This window comes from Muscardinus avellanarius (assembly GCF_963383645.1).
Source record: "Muscardinus avellanarius genome assembly, chromosome: 11".
Classification (NCBI taxonomy): domain Eukaryota; kingdom Metazoa; phylum Chordata; class Mammalia; order Rodentia; family Gliridae; genus Muscardinus; species Muscardinus avellanarius.
In genome coordinates, this window is record NC_137797.1 from 66,928,387 (window position 1) to 66,944,133 (window position 15,747).

Genomic DNA, 15,747 nt, shown 5'->3' on the forward strand with positions numbered 1-15,747 from the left:
GCTACCACTGTGGTGGGAGAAGGAACTGGCCTGGAGTTCTCCCAACCAGTGGCTCAAACACACCCTGTCCTCCCTGCCCATCAGATTTAAGAACGTAGGGCCCTTCCCCCCCCCCCCAAAAGCCCTAACCCTTGCCTGGCATCAGGGACAATGGCCAGGAGACAGAAGGCAATTCGCTCCTAAGGTTGGGCAGGACGTGGGCATTCTTGGCCCACTTCTCCCATGGATGAGATTCCGGGTTTTCTGGGCTGGGATCCTTCAGGGCAGCTTGACCTACGCTTCACTCGGATAGCTAGATCTTCCCTCTCCATCCCCACAAAGATCTTGAGGCCCCACTTCCTGCCCTTGGAGAAAATTATCTTTTCATTTCTAAAGAAAATGCAATCTCCTTATTTGGTGGTGAGAGCGGTAGGGTATTGGTAGAGGACTAATTGGGAGTCTGCTCAATTTTCCACGAAAAAATGAAAGGTGGATTATGGGAAAAGAAAGAGGATGTGAGACCTAAAGGGTGAGACCCCCGACCCAGCTGAGTTCACCGTGCAGTGAACCCGCTCAGCCCCCTCAGCCCCCGCCCCCGCCCCGCGCCCCATTGTCCGCTGTCAGAGCCCGGGTCGTGACCCAGCGGAAGCGGCACCGGGCCCTGGGCAGAGTCGCGGCTGAGAACCCAGAGGAGAAGCCGGGCGGCCGCCTCTGGAACCTCGACTTTGCCGGGACTGGCCCAATTTCGTGATCCTATATACCCTGGATCATCCCGTCGCCGCTTTGAGAAAAGGAGCGGAAGCAAACCTCTCCCGCCCCCCCCCAAAAAAAGAAAGAAAAAGAAAAAGAAAAAAGAAGAAAAAGAAAGAAAGAAAACAGTTTATTTTTGCCCCATTCTTTAGCACCTGGCTTCCCAGAAAGACAGGGGCAGGAATGGGAGCCCAGGCGCTGCTCGGCAGTGCTCCTGCATGCTCCACTTCCGGGGTTCTGCCCCTGAAATCCAAATTATTTTTCTCTCCCAACCTCCGATGCTGGGAAGAGGGTGTCAGAAATAAGAAATAAGTTGAGATGACACTTATTTGGCTTGACCCAGACCCCTCAGGGCAGGCACAGCAGGTCCCAGAGGATTCTACATGCTAAAGAGCCTGGCAGTAGATGGGGGCTGGACCTTTAAAATCATCCCTGCCCCTTTATTAGACTCTAAAACTCTATCCACCCTCAAACACACTCTGAGACCTTCTCTCCGCAGCCCTTCTTCCCTTCCTCCAGATTCATTCTTGGGCCTAGCGAGAAGGGGGAGCAAGAAGACAGCTGCAGAGACCCTTTATCCTCGCTCACAGGGACTGGGCTCTGATGGGTCCACCTGTGCCCAAAGAAGCTACAGAGAGAACCTCTAAAATGTGGAGAGAAGGTCAGGTCTGGGAAGGGGCTCCTGGCCTCAGAGGCCAGATGAGCAAACCTCCTGACTAGCTTCAGTTTCTTCTCTGCTCCCCAAATCCAAAAGGGAATAGAGCTCCCTGAGCTGCAGGTTTTAAGGTATCTGACACAGGTCTCTGGTTCAAACACCGCACCCCAACCACTTTCAATTCTCAAGAGGCAGCTAAAACTCTGGTTCCCAGAGCAAGCCATCACATGCTACAGGAGAAAAATTTAAAAGGGGCTAATGGTGCAGGGTGCAGAAAAAGCAAGCTGAGAGGGGTGGTCAGTCCAATCACAAGGACTGGTCAGAGGCAGACATTTTTTCTGCACCAAATTCCCCAAATGTTTACTTTGGGCTTCTGCCCATCTAGATAAATCAAGCTAACAGATTAGGAAGTTCATAAAATTGTATTCTTAGGTAATGACATCCAGAGAGGTAATAAATATTCTCTCTGCTCTGGTGGCCACTGGAGGTGGGATTCTTCATCTCTTTTTCCAAGTCTAGGAGGGTCTCTTGGAAGGGGAGAGTTTCAATTAGAGTTAGCTCTCCAAAGATGGGGTGCTAGATAGAAAGAGGCTGTGGAACACAGGCTTTGTGAGTGCAGCACCATGCTCCCCAGATCCAGAGAAAAGCAGTGAAAAAGATGGAACCGCCCCAGTACACTGGTCTTCCTTGTCATGGTACTCTCAACCTCTGGAACCCTTTCCGGAGTCAATCTCCCCAATCCTAAGAAAGCCAAGAAACCTTGTCTAGCAGAGAGCACCCCATCCCAAGCTCCAGCAAATATCACTCCCCCAAATACCACTCACTCGCTCATACACACCCTGTAACAGTAGGAAAACATTTCTGGATTTCAGTCTACCCCGCAGAAAGCAAACTGATGCAGAGACTGCAGAGAAAACTTTGTAGGAAACTTCATAAAAACAGCAGCAAGAGGCCCTCAGACACACAAAGTGTCCCAGTCCTCTCTCCCTGGCTCACTTTCTCCCTGCTCTGTCTTGCTCCTTTTTGAGCTCAATTTCTTCACTCCCCAGGTATGGGAACTCAGCACAGAAACTCCATTTCCTCCCAGCAGATCCTTTCTGTCCACTGTTGGATTTCCCGCCTTCCCTCCCAATCTCAGGGAGTTGAGACAAAAATGGGGTAGCCGGGGTCCAGTTTGAACTTTAGAGCTTCTCACCCGAGAGCGGATGGAGTGCTAACTACTTACATGCCACGGAGACAGGGGCCTGTGGGGATCTCCCGGGCGCTTGGAGAGAAGGACCTGGGAAGACTGTTGGCTTCCGTCCATTCGCCCCCGTCTTCTTTTTGCTTGGCCATTGAAGAGAGAGATAGAAGGCTACGCTAGCAGGCATTCACGCTGCGCCTTGCCTCTCCCAGGACTCTGGGCAAGAGATCCCCAGGCTTACAAAAGCAGTGGCATCCTATCTGGAGACCAGGGGCCGAGCAAGGGCTGGCTTGGGAGGGTCGGAGATGGGGGTGGGGGAGAGGTCAGAGGCGCTGCCGAATATAAAGGCAATGGGAAAGAAAATGCTGTGTCCTCCCCGTGAACCTGGGCTGCGGTCCTCCCCCCAGCCTGTCCCCACAGCTCCACTCAACTTCAATAAAAGCTTTCGGCTTCCCAGTCGGCTAGAGCGGCAAGGCACCGGGTGGAGCTTGGGCACCAAGACTACTGGAGCTTGGGGCTCCCGCCCAGGTCAGCCCCCCACACCCTACTCCTGCCTGGGCAGCCTGATGCCATTCTGGGTGGTCAGGTCCAAGGCACAGGAGAGCTTTAGGAAAAGCGAAGAAAATAGAGCCTGCTGAAGGGAAGGCCAGAGGCCAAAATCTTCAAATTTTCAAGTGTAAAAGATTTCAGGGTTGTTTCATTTTTGTCAAGAATTATGGATTTCTGATGTTTCCCCTTTGCAGACCAAGGAGGACAGAAAGAAACACACAGAGAGTGACTACATGCGGGTGAAGAGAGCAAAGAAAATGAGCTCAGAAAGAAGGGGAAACAAAATAAATGTCTCAATCTTTTTTAGCTGCTTTTCCTGAGTTAAAGAGTGTTCCTCTAGTAAGTTCTGGGAGAAACTTCTGAAATACAAAGCAGTGATTTCCCCCCTCTTCATTCTTATCTCTTTAAATGATGGATTTAGGAAAGGACTGTGGACCTGAATTACCACTCCCTACCTCCTTCCCATCTGGGCTCCTTTACGGGATTAAAAAAAAGACACCCTGCCCCAGCCCTCAGACCCTCTTTCTCTTTTCCCAGGCCAAGGGAGACGCCCCTTTTCCTTCCCAAAGGCAATTACCTCAAGATGATAAGGGCTACAGTCAGATCAGGTCCCTAATTCACTTGATTACATAAAATAACTCCAGATAATTGTTGGTCCCGCTTCCTCACACTGTAGGCAGCATGTTTTGCTGTCTCCCGGGTACCATTGAGGGAGGAGAAAGTAGACCTAAAGGACTAAGCGATTCCTCCCAACACATGGATGCGCTCACACACACACACACACACACACACACACAGTCTATTCCAAGTACCAGCCAGCAAGTGGTTCTAGAGGTAATAAATTCAAAACACATCTCATAGGTTTTCCCAACTTGGTCCCACTATTGCCTTTCACTCCAGAATTTGGGTTAGAGGAGAGGGATCTCCCTATACGACCTGGATCATTTCTTCCTCTCTTCTACACCTTATTGCCCTGCACCCTGAAATCTGGATAAATGGCCTCAGAAGCTCACCAACTGCCTTCCTCCCAGCAAACAAGCAAAAAAATCCAGCAGGCCTATTTTGGGGCCTGGACTCCCAGGGACCAAAATTATCTGAGAGCCTTTGTCTTGAATTGGTTCTGCAGGTAATCTGAGTAAGTTTGTTTTCCTTAGTCCTTAGTCCCAAAGAACTCATTGTATTTTATTTCATTTGTTTTACAGCCAGAAGAACTTGTTCAGCCCAACCAGGACCTGGGAGGCCACAGGAGGAAGGGATGGCCCTTGCCTCTCTGTGAGTCTCTGTACACCTGGCAGGTTCATGATAAAAGTTAGGGGAAACCTGAAAAGGTCTTCATTATCTCTAGACATCAGTCTTTGGGGTCTCCCCGTGCAAGGGGGCGTCCCAGAACTCTGGCCTCCACTTTGCCCTTTTTCCCAAGTCTAAACAAACAGAGAAACCGTCATGACATGGTGCCCTGCTGCTTCAGGACCACCCGCTCAACCCCTTTCTCTTTTGAGGAGAGTACAGATGTTGAAGGGGCATCTTCCTCAGTCTTTCATCCTAAAGGAGCCCTAAGGGATGCAAACTTTTCTCTTTCCCACTCCCTAAACTTGCCTCCTAGTCTGCAGATTAGGCAGGCCTACTTGATAGAGAAGTTCTGGAGAAGGAGGGAGAGAAGAACAAATAAAAAGAAGGGATTGTGGCTAACTATAGGAAAGTGGACCCCCTCGCTCCACTGCAGCACCCCCGGGTCTGGCCCCTCTGCAGACTCAACAAGAAGCGAGCAGGAGGACAATCTTCCATATCCCTTACCCCAAGCCTCTTGCTGGGTCATCTAAGGGCACTGGAAAACGGGTGGGTTGAGAGTTAAGGTCGGTGTGTTTGCTTGGAGTAAACTTAGGCAACTATAGAGGAGGTGAGATGGTACCAGGCCAGGAGGAGGGGGAGAAAAAGAAACCATCAGACACTGACGTAAAACTAATTCACATCCACTGGTTTATTATTGATCACGGGGCATTTCACATCAACACTAAAATTCTTTATTGCAAGTTTTACAATAATCAAGTAAATTCAGTCCAAAAAACACAATAACCACGATGGGGTAGGGGAGATTCTACCTATAGACTGCCTCTCTGAACTAAAAGTTCATTTTGGTTTTCTTTTGGCTCCTCAAACTGCACAGCTCTGAGAGGCTCTCCAGATGCATTTAGCTTTGTTTGCTGTCCTCCCCCCTCCTCCCACCCCCCCACAATAATACAAAAGAACTTCATAGCTTTGTTCTCCTTAAAATGACTTCCCCCTCACTAACCTCCCCGGGTGCATTTTCAATGCAAAAGGCCTAAGGAAAGAGGGGGGAAGGAGGAGGAGAAGAAGGATGAGAATTGGCTTAAAAATCTCCCTTTCCTTTTTTCTTTTCCTCATTTCCCCTGAAATTCACCCAAACCAGACCATCGCACCTTGCAATATATAATTTTTGCAGCTTTTTTCTTAAAAAATAAATAACCCCCCCAAATGGTCTCTAAAAAAAAAAAAAAAACCCAGCAGGTACCATGCTAAGACAACATCACATGCTTAAAAGGGTCCTAAACAGTGGAAGGGAGTGAAGGGCAGGGGGCTTGTTTATCTGTTTTGTCTGTTTGGAATTCACAAGGGAAGAGGCGGGAGGAAGAGAGAAAAGAACCAAAAATATATATATATTAAATTCTATAAATAAGAGTCAATTTGTGTGTGGGGAGGCTGGGGCACGGGTGGGGGCAGGGGTGTGAGTTATGTTTTATAACCTGGTAATGTCCTCTGCCCGTTGCTGCTCCGGCGTGGTGCTCTGGGAGTGGTCTTCAGAGGTGCCCGGGGTGGCTGCCGAGAGGGTGCTGGGCGCAGCGCCGGCCGGGGGCGCTGACCTGACTTTGGTGTTGGGGAGTCGGTGGTCCTTCTTCCATTTCATGCGACGGTTTTGGAACCAGATTTTGATCTGCCTCTCAGAGAGGCACAGCGAGTGGGCGATCTCGATCCTTCTCCTTCGGGTCAGGTAGCGGTTGTAATGAAACTCTTTCTCTAATTCCAGGACTTGCTGCCGGGTGTAGGCTGTCCTCGAGCGCTTGGGCTCCCCTCCGTTATAATTGGGGTTCACTGGGGGGAGGGGAGGGGAAAAGCAGAGAGTGGGGTTCAGAGGCAGTAGGCTCCCCACCCCCACCCTCACCCCATCCTCAGCTTTGAGGAACAGGAGGAGGGAGTGGTGGAAATAAAGTCATCAAGGTAAATGGGTTATAAAGAAGTTGAAGGAAGCTGGAGACTTTGTAGTGTAATAAGAGGGGAATCCTCATTGTAACGACACTGAATTATTTATGCGCCCTTAGAAAGCGAGCATAGTTTTCACACATACATAACAGATCGTAGCACATGGCTCGGACTGCCCAGAGTAGCTAAGCCATAAAATTTATGGGGGATGTAATTACCCATTCTCGCTCGTAAATCCAGTTCAATTGTGCTAACCCAGAGTCGCTCCTGGAGAGAGAGGGGGAAGGAGAGAAAGGAGGACGGGGGCCGGAGGGGGCCGGGGAGGGTGGAGAGCGCCGGGGAAGAGGGGAGGGAGGGGGGAGCAAAAAGCAAAGTTGCCTACCCGTGCTAACGTGAATTTTTTTCATCCATGGGTAGACTATGGGTTGCTTGCTGGCGGCGCTGGAGGGATGGTCGGGGGCTGGCTGGCTGCAGGCTGGCGGGGCTGGGGACGGGGAGGCAGAGGCGCCCGAGAGAGGCGCCGGCTCGCAGAGCGGCTGCGATTTCTCGGGGTGGTGGTGGCCCGCCTGGGCCGGCCCGTGGCCTCGCGAATTGCCCGGCCCCTGGAGACTGGTGCAGCTATACTGACGCTCAGGGTAGCTAGGGCGCGGAGGCGGTGGTGGGTACAGCTCCTGGTGGTGATGCTGGAATCCCGATTCCCTGGTCCGGCCGTAATATTCCGGACTGTGTTCAGGGATGTAGCTATTTTGCGAATATTCTTCGCATGGAGGAAATTTCGGATCGATGTAGTTAGAGTCCATCAAATACGAGCTCATGATCATTAATTTCTGGAGTGGAAAATAATTTTTCTCGCTTTGTCGTTTTTCTGCTCCATAAAGCCCTCCTACTAGCTAGCGACCCTGTAAAGTTACTTTCACCATGTGACTCCGCCGGCCAATCACACGGAGCAACCCAGTCCCCGGATAAGGAACCGAATCGCTTTATTCAAAATGTATCCAATTTTTTGTGTGTGTGGTGGTGGAGGTGCTGGGGGGGGGTGATGGGGTGATAACTGGCAGGGGCTGGGGGTGCCCCCCAGTCCACGCCCTGCCAGACTGACAACCCTCCCCTGCAAAAGGGGATGGGAAGCCCCCAGCTCCTCTCCAAAGCGTGGGCATTGAAGGGCTGCCGGAAGGCTGAGATTCAGCCCCCGCCCAGGGTCTCCTCTCCGGCCTCCACCGGTCCTGGGCCTCTGCTCCAGTGATTTTCCAGTGGTCTCCATTCACAGCGATTGTGTTTGAGTCTGCGTAGGTCACCAGGCAGCGCCCCTCTTTCGCAGGAAGAGGAAGTTGAATGGGGACTGGAGTGGAGGTTGGATGGGGAGGGGCCCAGGCTGAGCCAAGGAGGCCGGAGGGCCTGGGGTACCCCCTCATCCAAGGATCCCAAAGTCCAGCCCCCTCCCCCCTACACACTCACCCAACCCTCAGGCCAAGGGGCGAGGCAGGGTCCCAGCTGGACCGGGCAGGTAGAGGCCGGCGGGATGCAAATGAGTCTGACGTCATTTCTGGAGGTCTGGGGGTTGAGCCCCCGCTGAAGAGAGACAGGAAGTGGTTGGCAAAAGCAGAGTTCAGAAGCCTTGCCCGCCCCTGTTAACCATTGACCCTCCCTGCCCAGGCCCCAGAACTGGGGATCCATCCTCTGCCTCCCTTTCCACTGCCACCGTGCCGGCTTGCTGTTTTCTGACAACTGCCTCCTGCACTGGTTCCTAAGGAGCTCTGGCAAAGAGGGGAGCTATCTGCCAGAAGTCGGTGCCCTGTGATGGTGCCCAGCCAAGGCCCTGGGAATTCTTCCTTCCCCAACCCTGGAACAGACCTGGCTAAGAAGGCCTGTGTGGATGGAGCCTGCTTGCTTCCGGCCAGGGACTGTATCCATGTAACACGTGTGTTTACATGTAAACACACATTCCCGGGGGGTCCAGCTTCAGGCTGCCTTCCAAAAAGGAGGGGCGAGGTCATCAAGCTGGGAAGGCAGGGCAGGCCTTGGGGTTTCCAGCTCATTCCCTCCCCTCCTCGGCCACCCACCCACACCCACACACACAGGAGTACCCCGATGGGGGGGCAGGACCAGAGAGGAGGGAGGGGCCAGGAAGAGCTGCTTCCCCAGCCCCCCTCCCTCAGCTAGGGGTGGCCACGTCATGCCACCAATTCCAATTAACTGATCGCCCATAACTCAAAGTTGGGGGTGTAGCAGAAGGGAAAGCCCAGGGAGGGAGCTGGGTCCCCTTGTTGTACTTGATAACAATTATAGTTTAAAATCATAGCTTGCCGGGGCTCAGCTATATTTTACTTGATAACAATAAAAGTGACACATAAAGTTAACTGTTTATGTTTTATTTATTAGACTAAATCTGCCAGCGGTGGTAGGAGCGCTTGCCTCGTCGCTACAGCTTTTATAGGGCTGTAAAACGTCATAAATCAGTCTCGCGGAATCGCCGCACTCTTTGTGTCGGCGGCGGCGCAGGGCTGGCGGCCGCTGGCTGCCTGCTCCCTCCTTTCCACGAAAAGTCGTAATGTGATTTTTTTCCCTCTGATTTTATTATTATGATCGCCGCCGTGATTAGTCAATCTACCTTTAATTCGCTGCCCTACGCTGCCTCCTCCCAGCCCAGCCTGGTTGACACTTGAATAAGTACCTTTTTAAAACGGCATAACAACTATTTGAGGGTTTAATTAGAACATCTGCAATTAAGGGAATGAGGAGGGGAAAGGGAAAAAAATGAAGCCCCAGTGAGTGGGAGACTGAAGGCAGGAGATGCCCAACCTTCCCTCCCCGCCATCTTTGGGATGAAGGAGAGGGTTCCAAATTAGGGCTTACCCCAGGGCTGGGATGAGAGGGAGGCTAACCCACAGGTGATGTCCGGAGGGGGCGGTTCAGCCTGGATCCTGGATCCCTGACGTCTTCCCGCTCCAATGCTCAGGCCCCCAACCCCAACCCAGGTTCCCTGGGACCACCGTTTGGACCCCAAGGAGCTAGTGCTTGGGGGTCCCTGATACTCTCTCCCAAGAGGATGGGGCCTACTGTCACCAGGTGGCTGGGGAAATGCGAGTCCTCTGAAGGTCCAGTCTCACTGGAGATTCTAAAAACTCCCAGAGTGGGTGGGAAACGTTGCCTGCCTGGTCGGGGACCCTGTGAAGTGAGGACGAGCATTTGGTTGGAAGAGGATCTAGAGGCTGAGTGAGGGGGAAGCAGCTGCTTAGCTGCTGGTGGTTGAAGATTGTTCCAGAGTTTTCTTATATTTGGGGGGCATGGTTAATTACAAGTTGCTAGAAGAGGGCAAAGGGAAGCCGGCACTAAATCCTGAACTATACAAATGAGCCCCAGACTACCCCATGGGGAGGTCCAAAGCTCCAGGGAGCTCTAGCAGGGTGGGAGGAAAGTTGTTGCAGGGGGAGAAACCCCCAATCTACCTTCTAGGCCTGTACCTGGTCACCACTGCCCCATCCTACCCCTGCTGGGAAGATCCTTCTCTCCACCTGGAGAGGTGACCTGTCTGCCTGGCTCTCACCCTTCAGCCCTGATCTGCACCTTCTACCAGCCCCCCCTCCCCCTCCACACCTCAACCTTCTTTCCTGTAATCCTCACTCTCCTGGACTTACTACAGACACAGCCACGGTGCCATCCCCCGCTCGCACCACAACCCTGTCCTCCCAGGTTTCTGGGCTGCTGCAGGTGGATTGAGGAGACCCTCCTTAGGACACTATGAATGAGCAAACACACAGGTTCAGATGCCTCTCATTAAATGTCAAGTCTGGCTTTGGTTATTAGGGTTAGCAAATATGTATCATATGTACAAGTCCTGTTTATTAAAATACAAAATGCCCCTTATGTAGCCATGAATATGTGGAATTCTCATTCCAGGCTTGCTCAGCCTCTTCAATATGACTATCCAGAAAGTGAAATATAGGAGATTCTCCCAAATGTGCCCACATTTACCTACATCACTTAACACACACACAACAACAACAAAAACAAAAGTGCTACATCTTAATAGCAGGGAAGTTACCTAACTCATGGGTAAAATACCTCTCTCTACCTATATCACCTATAAACATTTTTACCTGGATGTTAGAACAAGCACAGAAATAAAATCCTTGCAAAAGGCTCCTGGTTTAGCCCGGGCTTAGTTTGGATGGGGAGGGCCCTAAAGCGGCGCTGCCCGCGGGGAACCCTTCTCTCTGGTCCTGCCTTCTTTTGTGCTCCCCCCACCTCCTCCCCTCCAGCCCCAGAACCTCCATCTCCACCTCGCTCTGCCCCAATTTTATTTTTTATTTTTTTCTAATCAGCTTTGCCAGCATCCAAATGCTCCCTGCACGCTGCCCCACACCCCATCTCCTTTCTAAATCTCGATCTGGTTTCTCTTTCGGAAACATGTTTCAGTACAAAGCGCTTCCCTTCTGACACCACTGAAGAAAAATATGTGTCCATTGTGTGCGAGGTCTTATTGTGCCTGGATTACCATACTGACCGTTGGATAACCCATATTCCTCCCCTCCCCAGTAACAAGCTGCCGGCTGAGAGACCTCGGCGGCTCCTCAGATTCTGTGCTGCATTAAAATCTCACCTCTCACACTCCCTGGATTTTCCAAGGGAGAAAAATAAATGAGAGAACCAAATCAGGATTGGAGAGCAAAGAGAAAGAAAATGAGGGGCATTCCCTTCTTCACTCTCCAAAGTGCAGGGTTGTTGATGTTTGTTTATGTATGTGTTTTGTGTTTTGTTGTTATTGCTGTTGTTTTAGGGATTAAAAATTGCAACATGTCTTTTTCCTTTTCCTCAAATAAATTGACTTTTAGATGGTATGCAATAAGGCAATTCATTTCATTTTGATTTTTTTCTCCCTGGGGCAACTTGAAAACCCCAAACTGAAACAAGATTCTTATACCATTTTTTCCTTTTGTGTATGTGTGTGTGCCCGCGCGCGCGCATACTGGATGTATCTATGTTTTGTCCCTTTCTAATGCCAGCAGGCAGGGCTAATGTATGCAAAAGAATATGCAAATGCTTAATTGATTTTTTCTTAAATCTCTTGTCAGTAAAAGTAATGAATTGGTCTAAAATGATTTTAATAACCCGGACGTGTCACCAGAAAATACTCAACCTTTTTTTTTTTTCTCCTGGAATCGCTTATATAGTCTCAAAAAAAGAAAGGCAATCATGGAATGTTAATTTCCCCTCCTTTAAAATATTAAAGATGAATTTCTCTTGTTTGTTCTGAGCCCATAGGCCAGGTCCTCTCTGGATCTCCCCGCCCTGCCTTCCTTGGAATTCAATTTTCCTCAAATCTCGTTTAAAGTGGCTTTTTAAAAAGTGGCCGCATTTTAATATTGGTTAGACAGAGTGACCTGCATTTCACCTCGGGTGTTTGACTTGTTCCAATAGGTCACTGCCATGGGGTTATTGATGGGGAAACTCCATTCAAATTTGTCTCTTCGCAAATGGCCTTTAGATCTTCCAGCGAGTTCAATAACTAGTTATAATGTGGAAGGGGAAAAATGAAGGCCCTGGGCTAACGAATTTGATGTTTCATTTTTATGCTGGAGAAATTGTTAGTTAGAGGTTGGGTTCCCCACCCCCCTCTGCTCATCCCAGCCTCACTGACCCCCCACTCTCATCAGGGGCTGCTGGATCATATCCCCTTTAAAACTTGGGTTGGGGTCCCTTTCTCTTTTTAACGAAAGCTTTACTTCTTATAAATATGCGTTTGCTGTTAAAATCCTGACAAGTGGATGCCGAAAGCTTGCTCAGAGGTTTGAAACCTGAACTTCCTTGTTAGGAGGAGGTCTTTTACTTCTATAAAGAAGCCTAAATGTGGCTTGAAAAGATCTAGAAATTAAGCTGCTTTACTTACAGTGTGGTTTATAGAGGACCCCCTGGCCTGCTGATCCCAGAATCGAGATGAAAGGCACCTAGGAACCCCTTGGGGTGCGGCAAGGGCATCTCAAGATGCCCTAATCTGTGAAATCAGGCACCCAGGGCAAGAAAGCTGAGGCTCAAAAGCTTGAGGAAAGAGGAAAAATTCAGTGAAGCAGGCAAGGGGATCCTGGGTCTCCTCCTGGGGACTTGGTGGGGTAAGGGCCTGCCGGAACTCTGCTCCTGCACAAGAAGGGTGACTCCGGAAAGCTCAAAGACCAAAGACAGTGCATTTTAGTGAACTGGAGAGAACAGAGAGAAAGGATGAGATGGGGTGGGGGAAGTGATGGAGATTTTTATAAGGTTCCTTTTTTTTTTTTTTTTTTTTGGAGTTCTTAAGGAGTAGAAGAGGAAAGGACAGAGGAAGAGAGAAAAGGTCTTTATTTTTTATTTCCCTCAAAACACAGCCAAGCTGGCAATCCCCCTGGTTCCTACAGAGAAGCCTCTGGGGGAGAGGACTGTGGAGAGCACAGGCTCCTCCGGCCCCAGACATACCACATTATTATTATTATTAACCTCACTAATAACAATATCTTCAGTCATAAAACAGAGCTTCCCGTGTGCCTTATTTTCTCTTGAAGGATCTGTTCCTTCTCCTTCCCTGCCCAAAGACTTACCATCCTCACACCTCCCTCCAAGCCTAGCCCACAGAGCCGAGTCATTGCAAAGTCACGCCTGCCTTGAATACTGGCTTGGGAGGAATCAAAGCCAAAGGAGATACAGTTAAGTCCCTGAAAACTGGGGTGCCACCTCCCTCCCTCCCGTCCCGCAAACTCAGAGGCAGCATCTTGGTGCCATCTGGGTTCTTAAACTTGCCTTGGCCAGGCCAATCCGTGGCATCCCTAGGATCTGGGGAGCAGCGTTCAACCACAACTGTGGGTCCCAACCGCATAAAAATGGGGAACCCGGAGAAGAGGCGGCTTTGGGATCCGGCCTGGGAGAGGGCCCAGAGCCTGCTCTCCGGAGTCCAGCAGGAATCAATAGCGATCTGTTGGAAACTTCCCCGCAGCGGCCGCGCTCCAGCCGGGCGGGCGAGCACCTCCCCAGCCGCTCGCCCACCGCGCCCGAACCTGGGCCGCCCGGTCCCAGCCCGGATCCCCCCTCCCTGTTTTAATTACGTGATTGATTTTCGCTTGGGCCGCTTCAGTTCGCCTCTGCCTCCGACTGTTTTAATCTTTGGGCTCCCTTTTTGTATTTCCGCGTCCTCCTGCGGGCTGTAATTCTGAGGCTGCCCGCCCTCCGGGCCGGTGCTGCGGCGCACCGCGCGGGCCGGGCCGGTCCGCGGCCCCTCGCCCTACACTCCAACGAAATGGCCTGGCCAAGGTGCCAGGCGCGGCCAGGTCTGCAACCGCCCCGTGGCTCTGCAGCTGTACTCCTGCCCATTCGCCTTTCTGAATTATTTTGTGCTCCATTATTCTCTGCTAAGGGAAAAAAAAAATGCTCCCGGTTTGGGTCATCGCTTCTCGGCTGGCCTCAGTGCTGCGCTCTCAGCGTTTGTGTGTTTTGGTCTCCACCCGAATAAAGTGTGTCTTAGAAAGTTGTGCGCATCAAGATCCGAGGAAGCTCGGCTGCAGGCTCTCGGGGAACTCGAGTCTCCCCCAGAACACCTGGGCTCCGCTCTGGCGGGGGAGTAGCGCCAGGAGAAACAAATTCGACCAAAACTTTGTGCTACTAAGCGCCCGCCCGCAGGACCGCAGGGGTGGCGATCCTGGCCCAGGCCCCTAGCCCGCAGGAGGCGTTGGACCCGATCTCCAGTCCCCAGGCAGAGGGCCCGCACGCTGGCAGCCCCAGGGGGGTCCAGAGCCCCCTCTTCCGCAGGAACTGAAGGTGAGGCAGAGGGGGAAAGGGGTTTCAATTTATGCGAGGAGTAGATTTAGGATGGGGAGAGGAAGGGGAAGATAGTCCTCTCCCGGTTGCTGACCTCTTTCCTTTCTCTGTTACAGGAGGAGAAACTCCCTCCACAAACTGCTGGCATTCCACTTAATCGTTCATTTATTTACAACTAATAAACACATCTCTGCTTATTCTCCCACGTCCTGTTCATTCTTTGATCCTTTCTAGCAATGAGTTACTAGCAGCAGTATTTTATGATTATGTTTTTCCCTCTGGGGAGGGAGGGGGTGGGCTGTCTTTCTCACTGAAGAAGTTCATTGAATCTTGAGTTGGTCACAACCTTCTCCTGTACCCCCTGATCTCCCACACCCCAATTCCTGCCCCCCCCAGTTCCTTCCCCCACTACAATGTTGCTGGGTAAATAAGAGTCCGCCTGCTTGGCTATTAGGATTCTGGAGACGTTGGCATCTGTAGCAATCATTAGTCAAAGCCGCGGAAGCCAAAGGAGCCGAGGAGTTGGACAGAAAAAATCTTGGAAATGATATACAGGAGCCGCGAAGGCATCAATCCCCTGATAAGAGCCGGGCAGCCGGGAGCAAGGCGGCCCACTTAATTGGGCTCTGGGCACCGAGAACAACTGGAGAGGGGGCACCCATGGGTTGTGCAGTGACCCTGCCATCATTTGGGCACCCTACAAAAATAGTTGGGACTTAACACCCTTTTCTCCAAATTTCACAAACTCGGTTGGAGAAAGAGGGTGGAGGAAGGAGAACTGTGTGTCTCTCTCCTGCCTTGAACCCTGGAAGCCGTAAAGAGCTGCCCTGGAGGTCTCTCCTCTTTCTTCTGCCCTTCTCTTCCGTGGCTGTCTTGGGAGGTACTGCAAGTTGGGGAACAGTAGACTGGGACCTCATGTCATGGAGACTGCCTGAAAGGAGGCCATGACCCTGCGTGGGGTTTCTGGGGTCTTGGTTGTGTTACAGTTGGCAGTAGCGACAAGATCCCTTGCTTTAGTAAGCAAAACATCCTAAAGGTCTTCATCCACACCCCATTTACCTCACCTGGTATCCTTACAGATCAGAGGGGCAGAGGCAGGGAGGGAGACAGAAAGATGTGGTAAGTTTAGGTCCTTCTAAAGGAATATCTATGCTCTTATGCCCATATATATATATATATATATATATATATATATACATTATGGAACTATCTCTAAACATATTTCAAATATTTTAAATTTGCAGAAAAACTACAGTGACTATACAGTTCTCGAATCCACGCTTCAATATATAGCTATTTTACAGATTAGGACCCTTGAATAAATCCAGATAAAAATTTCAAAATAGAGATGGAGCAAAACATGTATAGCTCTTTCCAACTGAGGAAAAAAAAACCCAAATATTCATTTAGATGGTTACAAAGAGCTATACCAGTATATCTCAGCACATAATCCAAACATAGAAAGACTGGCAATGTGCACACAGAAATCCGACGGAGGACTACTACGTTCAGGATCTATATATCTAGAGATCTGTAAGTCTGCACTTAAATGTGGAGCAGAAAGAAGTGTTAGACATACATATTGATACAGACATAGCACAATCCATAAACACATCCATATACACATACAGACACAGCG

General features: G+C 50.6%; 1 protein-coding gene across 1 annotated transcript; it reads right to left on the bottom strand.

Moving 5' to 3' along the window:
* Positions 1-5,871: 5,871 nt before the first annotated feature.
* On the bottom strand, positions 5,872-7,892 carry HOXC4 (homeobox C4; the record flags this gene model as incomplete). The annotated part of the gene is made up of 3 exons (XM_080705819.1): positions 7,788-7,892; positions 6,715-7,159; positions 5,872-6,224 (listed from the first exon to the last, which is right to left on the bottom strand). Exons 2-3 carry the CDS (start codon positions 7,151-7,153, stop codon positions 5,872-5,874), a joined length of 792 nt encoding a protein of 263 aa, XP_080561945.1. The 5' UTR covers positions 7,154-7,159; positions 7,788-7,892.
* Positions 7,893-15,747: the final 7,855 nt, after the last annotated feature.